The sequence below is a fragment of the Anoplophora glabripennis genome, unplaced genomic scaffold (assembly GCF_000390285.2).
Source record: "Anoplophora glabripennis isolate ALB-LARVAE unplaced genomic scaffold, Agla_2.0 scaffold25, whole genome shotgun sequence".
NCBI classification, from domain to species: Eukaryota; Metazoa; Arthropoda; class Insecta; order Coleoptera; family Cerambycidae; genus Anoplophora; species Anoplophora glabripennis.
The window spans coordinates 2,048,966-2,057,648 of NW_019416306.1; the positions used below are offsets into that span (position 1 = coordinate 2,048,966).

The 8,683-nt window shown below is 30.4% G+C and overlaps 1 protein-coding gene across 6 annotated transcripts in view; it reads left to right on the plus strand.

Moving 5' to 3' along the window:
• The window catches only part of LOC108903543 (homeotic protein antennapedia-like), a 401,892-nt gene extending 397,118 nt beyond the window's left edge, over positions 1 to 4,774 (plus strand). For all 6 annotated transcript variants that reach the window (XM_018705760.1, XM_018705761.1, XM_018705764.1 and 3 more), the window contains one exon: positions 2,870 to 4,774. In XM_018705760.1, the coding sequence (XP_018561276.1) occupies positions 2,870 to 3,120 (251 nt within the window). In that variant the 3' untranslated portion in view covers positions 3,121 to 4,774. The remainder of the gene's footprint in view (positions 1 to 2,869) is intronic.
• The last annotated feature ends 3,909 nt before the right edge of the window (positions 4,775 to 8,683 follow it).

An 8,683-nucleotide genomic window follows, 5' to 3' on the forward strand; every position in this document is an offset into this window, starting at 1 on the left:
GGCGCAAAACAAAAAGTTTGATTATTTTCTGAACAAACCTCGTATGTGCCCGGCTTTACTTTTGAAAAGCGCCATCATTCAGAAATTAAATTATTTTCTATTTCGTATACTTTTCTTATGTTATATTTATTTTAAAGCAATAGACTACATATCTATCTAAAGTAGTTGTAAAATATCCGGAATATTTCAATAAATTATTGCTTTGCTTCAACAATCGGCGTGTATCCTTCATGTGAAATAACGGTCAAGAGTTCCTTATATATAAATCACGCCTTGCAGGCCATTACGTTATTTAAAAGGAATTCTGTGTTTGTCAAATTTTCATATCTTGTGTCGAGTTTGAAAGCTCTCATTATAAAAATTATTACCTGAAGCACACCGAGTCCTCGGAGAAAGCAACAAAAATTATAAAGAAAATAATTATATACATCAGTTTGAAGGGAGGTATAGTCGGCCTTGTGACGCCAATCAAACGGGGCTCTAGGCGGTCTTAGCCTGCATCTGAGATAATGAGTTTATAAATGATGTATAAATCATTTCCATCTTTCTGGACTTGACGCTTGCGAAATTTCAAAATACACTCCACGTAATAATTACAATTAGTTCTGCTATAATAAGATTCTTGTCAGGCATAAACATTTTTGAAATAAATTGTAAAATGCTGGAAACGGTGGATTAGGAATACATTCTACAAAATTAAATACATATAATTTTACACTACGTTGAGCATTAGTAAGTGAATTTATGTGTACAGTGTTATACAAACATAAAATACTTATAAAGTCAATAAATAGCATAATTACATTTTTTGTTTATCGTTCATAACGAATTAGGAACTTTCATTAAATAGATAGGCAGTTCTGCAGTGTTTTACTTTGCAGTTTAGATGGTAGTCACAATAAAGGCCAGTAATAGCGGGTAGTTGTTTAAATGTAAGTTTGCAATACACTAGATAGATTTAATCACAAGTATTTCATTCCATCGACGAATCCAAGCTGGAATTGTTAGCCACATTGTGAAATCTGTCGGTTTATAAAACGCCTAGATATTTATAAAAGATTAGTTTCACTAGACTGTAGAACTTGTTTAAACGATTTGTTTACCAAATTTGATTGATTAGATTAGTACAATTTTAAGAATGTTGTTTGTTTATTGTTTTCATTTAATTTTTCTCTGGAGCATAATATATTTACTAAAGCTCTCGACAAAACGTAGAAGCATATCTAAAAAAAAGTATTTTAGTTTTTTTTTTGGTATCTAAACTGTATCTATCTATTGTTTATTTAGAAATAAGTATGTACTTTATTAGTTTTATTCTGTATTTATGTACGTGATTAATAAAAAAATCTTTATTTTACAACTAGCAATTTAATCGTTTTATAAAAACGACTGATATGTTTCAATCAGGGTGTCAAACACGTGATGATTTTAAACATTTCACAATTTGGCAACCGGTTCATCATTTTGAAAAAGCTCATACATTTTACAAAATGACTAACTAGATGGTATAATAACGCGAAATCAATGGGTATTTAAAAACCTAGCCGAATTTTATAAAACGTTTATACGTTTTATAAAACGTCTATACATTTTATAAGTCTATAGATTTTACAGTTTGACTACAATAGGTGTACACCTATATATTATTTTTACTAATGGGTATAAAGTTAAATATAAAATATAAATTATTAAATATTTTAAACAAATCTGAATAAAATTATTAAAATTGGGAAACAACCTTGCTCTAAATATACAACGTATTCCAATTTAGGCGAATCGAATTTAAATCAAAGGTAGTAGTAATACTAATGAAATATTGAGATTTTTCTTAATAATTGCTTTCCTTGTACAGGGCCATAAGTGGTTCATTCTTGAAATTGTATTACTTCGAATATTATTTGATAATTAGTAATTTTTTATAATACAGGAACTAAATATGGAGTAGTAATCATGTTTGACGCCGTTGGCACAACTGTAGTTTTAGCCCTAATTGTGTTTTTTTTAACATTTTTACGTTTAAAAGCCATGAAAAGTGCATGAATTCTATACCTAGTGGATCAAAAAGTATAAATCATACGGGGAAATCATGCGCATATCGATGTTTATCAACAATAGTTATTTCCGAGGTTTTTTCCATATGATCCGTACTTTTTTGTGTAACTGTAAGACCTTCAAGCATGATTTTCTCCTAAGCGGTCAATTTCTCAGACATGTACCTAGTTTGTATATCTTTCTTAGGTAGGAATTTTCAGGGAAATTAAATTATAAATTAAATTACGTCAGTGGCGTAAAAGTTGTAGGTACTTTCTTTTCCACAGTATGTTTGTGTGGTACAATAAAATACTGTAATATAGAGATAAATATAGAGATAAATGTTTGCACGATTGATACTGGTAGCGAAAATTCCCTAAATCTTGACGTCACCAATATTAATAATTCGTTTATAAATAAACAATGATTAATCATTACGTCTATGCCCTAGATAATGCGATCGCTGATTGGTTGAAAAATTACACCAATCACAGCCGATGAAGCAGAATATTGTTTTTAATGTAATCTTGATCTTATCGTTTTAATTTTATCGAAATTTAATTATCAATTGCCAGTTGCTCATCATGTAATAACATTATATCATATTTGGTTTACATTAGTTTGTGTAAAACGGAGATATTAGACAAAATATAATCGTGAAAGCGAACCTGTCTAAGGGAAACAATACAAGACCACGGTTTATTAAGAAAAATTTCACTATATTTTAAGTATTACTTATGGTTAGAGATTGACTCATTCAAATTAGAATGCCTTATAATAGTTGTATGTAAAGTAGCATTTGTGTGATTCGATAGTAACCTTTTTTTGTATATTTCAGAAAGGAAGAGAGGTCGACAGACGTACACCCGATACCAAACGTTGGAGTTGGAGAAGGAGTTCCATTTCAATAGGTATTTGACGAGACGACGAAGAATCGAAATAGCGCACGCTCTTTGCCTGACAGAGAGACAGATCAAAATATGGTTCCAGAACAGGCGCATGAAGTGGAAGAAAGAGAACAAGACCAAAGGTGAAGGAGGTTCGGAAGGAGGTGGTGACGACATAAGCCCCCAAGGATCACCACAGTGAACCGCGTCACAATAAACCATGTACCTAAAAACACATTGTAGTCATTGCATTTTCTTTTTGCCAGTACAATCTGGCAAGAAGTTATGAAATTTTGGCAGGAACTCTTCCAAATTCCCCTACACAACCATATTGACCTCTTACAAGAAAGTCCTTTTTGTGTATAATTAAAGTCGATATATTAGTTCCGACAAACGCGATTTATAGATCGATTTTATAGTTTATTTATTTATATATTGTAGATAACATAGTCTTTATAATTTTGCGCGAATTTTAATTTTGGACTCTCGTAAAATAAACTTTAAATCATAGAGGCCAGTGCAACGTGCAATTCAGTGAAAGCAGATGGACTGCCAAATCTTAGTGAAAAACTGTACCGGTTTAATTTTTTGTATAAATATTTTATATATCTATTCCTACTAGCTAAACGAAAGTGGTTCAGAAACTTCAAGATCCACTTCTCTTTTTGGAAGATCATGAAGGTCAGTGACTGACATTTTATTTTAAAATGTGAATGTCGCCATAAAAGGCAGGCTAACAGGAATCAAATTTAAACTATTTAAAACTACTGGAAAAATTCTGGTTAGCTTGCCTAAAATTAGATTACTCTAAAAAATGTTACTTGTTTTACAGATTGAAAATAACAGCTCAAATCGTAGCATAGTCCAAACTTAGTCAATAGTACCTAAAAGAAAATAATTCCGAGTTACCGTACTCTCATCTAAATTGATGAATATTTAGTAGAATATCCATTCAGTCAATGTTCTCTTTGTAAAGCAAGTATATTTTGGAAGTGTTCGTTTTGAAAAGTAGAATTGTTTACTTAAATTGTAGATATTTCGATTATGTGTATATTTGGTTACAAACAGTTAAATATTGTACATAAATCCGGTAAAGCAAAAGGATATGAAATATACGATATTATTAAAATTACGCACTTTCATGCCAAAGTTAGAGTAAAGTTATCCATGTAGGATGATAATATTTATTACTCAAAATACGTAATATGTGAACTTACACTATCTCTTAAAGTAAGCAATGTGAAACATTCGAAAAGTTAAAACTAATTTTAATTTGTGGAAAGAAGATAAAAATATTTTATATACCCTTTAAATTGGATTTTGCAGTTCATGACTACTAAAAGGTCTATCAGAATTGCTAGTGATAATAGTAACGAAAATACGTAAACACTGCTACAAAAGAAGTATACGTAATTAATTATTTTATTATAAAGAGGAAGTTGTAAAAAGGGTTAGGCAAATTAAATAGGTTCACAATTAATTATTAATTTTAAGTACTAAATTGATACTCATTAGTATTTACATTACCTAATATATAATTACTAAAGAAACATCCTATTTAAATTGGTTAACCGTTTATATACCCAAATATTTATACTCTAAATTTTAGGGATTCTGCAGTGGCATGCTGTATATTTGTACCTATATGGATAAAACTAGAGATATAGTTCTTTGTGCTGTGGTGTAATATTTTAGATTTAGAAGTACTAAGTTGACAGACTACTTTAATTTTGAAAATTGTTTTTATTATTATTTTGTAAATGAAAATTATTGTAATATAAATTATTATTATTTTTAACATTCATATATAAATTATATTTTGCGTCTTAATACTTTAATACTTGGATTTCTGTCTTGTGGATTTCAACTTATATATATATATCGTACATATAAAATATATATGTATAAATAAATATTATTGTAAATTTAGTCAATGACTTTTTAAATTAAACACCCTTTCCTTATAATTAATATTGACAGAAATGAAAACGTACCGAATTGCAAGAAACTCAATGCGTACACAAATCCAAAATTTAGGCATTCTTAAAAGAGTAAATATAAAATTATTTATTAATGTTTATTCATAGTTTTTAGTATAATTTCTTAAATTATTCAAATTTCCAAAACACGCCAAGATGGCCTCTTTTAGAAGGGATTATTATTGGTTAGCATAGTGTGAAAGACCCCGCCTCAGTTCTACATTTGACGGGATGATGAATAACTTTTGCTGGCCACGAAGGGTCCCTAACTTATCAGAACTCCATATTCGTTTGTTATGGAATTATTGGAAACTCTGCGAATGTCCCGCATTTGTAAAAAAATGTTTTTTTCTGTATTATTAACTCTAATAGGTGTTAATTAATAGAACAAGTTTTCTTTATTGAAAGAGATTAATAAAAATATTTTACTTACAAATACGTTTCCTTGCTAATTTAATATAAATTAATGCAGTACATCCAGTGGATAGCTTTAACTTGATTAAAAACAAAATACTTTTCAAGGTTTATGTAGATTTGTGTGTTCCGTTAAAACACTATTAAGGATATTAATTATTTGCATGTGTTTGTTCTGCATGAAGTAATACTTTATTATTTGTTTAATTAAACTATTTTGGTAGTTCTTTGTTATACTCATTTATGAAAAGTATTCCAACAGTACGAAGATATACGATAAGTTAAGAATTGGTTAAATATTTTGTACTATAAACTCGACCTTGTTAGGATCGTTATTCATGAAATTGAGCACATCCTGTTTTTAGGTATTGAAATGCATGTCAAAGAAACCGAGAGAACAATATAAATAAAACAGGAGTCTCCTAGACACCTTCAATCTGACTCGCCACTTACGAATTCATAATGAGCAGTTATGGGAAAAAAATCACTTGCAGTGGTTATTTGGCATCTGACTCGTTATTTATTAGTGAAAATATTTACTATTTCAGATATTCGTGTTAATTACTTTCTGTCTTCCAATTAAATGGATCATCCAGAATCTAGTATCGTTTTGATTTTAAATAAAATCTGCTGACGTCGCACGAGCTTTCCTGTTCCGTATTCATAGAACTCTTTCACTGATTCCTTGTTTACAATCAATTATCATTGGCTAGTGGTTCCAAACCGCTCTCTATTCACCCCAAGAAAGCATTAAGTGAAAATTACAAATCAAAACTATCTGCAGGATGAATTCTTGAATGTGCGAAATGTGGGTAGTGTCGTACAAGTGTTCAATCTTCTTGGTCACCACTCTTCAACACATTTCAATAGTCAAAGGGTCTGATAATAATCACCTGCATTTATTATATCAACTGGGGTCTTTAAAATCAACAAAAAAATACTCTTTTTACCGTAGACACAAGTCAGAAGGTTTCGAGTGGCAGTATCTGCCTTAATTTAATGTTCGTTTTGACGGCAAAAGGTAATCATTTCATTGGATGTTGTTTATGAAATATGAGACTATATCATTCCCTACGACGATTCGATCAAAAAATTATTTCTTTCATTTTTATAGTGATCCAAAACTAGTCTTACAATAGTCATATAGGTAGTCGTTGAACATTCACGGAACTCAACTGACACATTTTATGGTAAGTAACCTATGATCTATAACGATCTGCATGCATCTGATCAGAAGAAAACTAGTTGGAAATGCATCAGAGTAAAACGGTGATCTGGAACACTTGATCTCAAGAAGTACGCGTCAATTACGATAGCGATTTGTTCATATTGAATATTGTATTTAAATAAATTAAAACTTAACTTGATATAAATGTTAATGCAAAATGTGTAACTTGATCAAACTCATCTTATCCACGATATGCGCCAATCAAGAAGAGAATCCTCAGTTTGAGTGACAAAGGCAGGAGACCATAATAGTAGGGCAAGTAACTTCTGTACTAAAATTTTACTTAGGTTTGGTAAATATAGTTCCCTATTTACTGAAGGTTCTGTATTATACATTTAAAGATATGAGCAATTGATATTGCGTATCTAAAACTGGCAAACAAGATGAATTTGGTTAAACTTTGTGTGTACTTCATGCGTAATGGGATTTTAGAAAACCTATATTAATTCAATTAAAAAATTGATAATTTCCAAGAAAATTACAAACTACAAATAAAAAGTTGCATCCATATTTCCGTCTCTAACCGATTAGTATAAGTATATTCTTGCAAATATGTTGTTACTTGATAATACTGCGACTAGAGTTCACTTAGATATACCTTCAGAGCCTTCATAAATGCTTACAAACCACGTGACCACCAAGCTCAGACAACTCAACATTGCACACACATTGGTACTGGTAACGAAAAATCCCTAAGTCTTGGCGTTACCAATTTTTACGATTCGTTAACAATGAACAGTAACAAACCATTACGCCTACATTCGAGATAATGCGATAGCTGATTGGTTCAATATAATCTCGTGGAAAATTACACCAATAACAGCCGGTAAAAAAGAATGTTGTGTTTTAATGTAATCTTGAGCTTATTGTCTTAATTTTACCGAGATTTAATGGTCAACGTGAGGGAAATAAAATTACTGCCAAACAAAATTACTGGTCACGTGGCTTGTAATTATTTGTGAAGGCTCTGTGATTTGAATACTGTATGTACGAACTCAATTCAATACTTTTTCACAATATAGGTTGAACTATGTTGAACGATATGTTAAAGTAGAACTTATTGTATGGGTGGTAGTATATTTTAAAATTTTATTCTATTAATTTTTTTTTAAGATAATTTCCCTAAAACAAGACCATAAATTATTTAGCTCTAGATCCGAACGAACCCAACTGGATCGAGGCAGATGAAAATGAATTTGAATACTATCTGCTTATTAATAGAATAGAACGTCAATCATTTTGTTTCTACGATTTAGCTATAGAATCGCCTTACTATATGAATAATTTCAATATATGTTATTACTTTAACACTGTTATCACGGCTTATATTCTTTAAAATGGAAGTTTTGATTCTCTATACTTGATAACTTATGAAAAAAGTGGTTGTGAGGTCTTAAGGTTTGGTTAGAACTTCTTATACTGTGTAATTAATAACTCAATATACTCAGCGGTTATGTTGGTCGTCACACAGCATTGCTTAGTTAAAACTTTGTCGCATTCAGCACAAGCACTACGGGAAAATATCTTCTTTGTAAGTTGACATCTCAGGTCAAGTTATATAAGAAATTTTTATGTTTAGGCAACCAAAAAAAAAAAAAAAGAATCATGACAGTAACATTATACAGGGCGCACTTAACAACAGCAATAAGTGTTTTTTTTCTGAAAAGCTTCCTAAAATGCTCTGAATCCCAACTTGATACAGCGCGGTTTCGTTATAGCAGCTGTTCAGGTATATACATACATAGTTTAAAAGTTATTTGATGTCTCAGATAATCTTGTTTTAAAGATTTGGATAAACCATTCTAGACAAAACTTTTCGCGTCTTGAGGTTTTTTGGTTCAAAAACCTTGGCAATATTAAGAAAATTATTAGTACCGATTTTTTTTTACTATTTGGTATAAACGGTGCAGGCTATGAAAGAAACTCAAGAAGCATGAAAGCGTTTGTTGAAAATGATCTATCCAAATAGTTTAGATCATAAAATAACCTTTTTTGATAACTGACACCCCATGTACTTTTAACGCTACTACATAGTTAGTTTTTATCCAAATATGCACCAAGATTGAAATCTATAGATTTTCTGAATCACAAATGCAACAATTTTATCGAATCATGATAAAAATGCCTCATCACTGAAGATGATA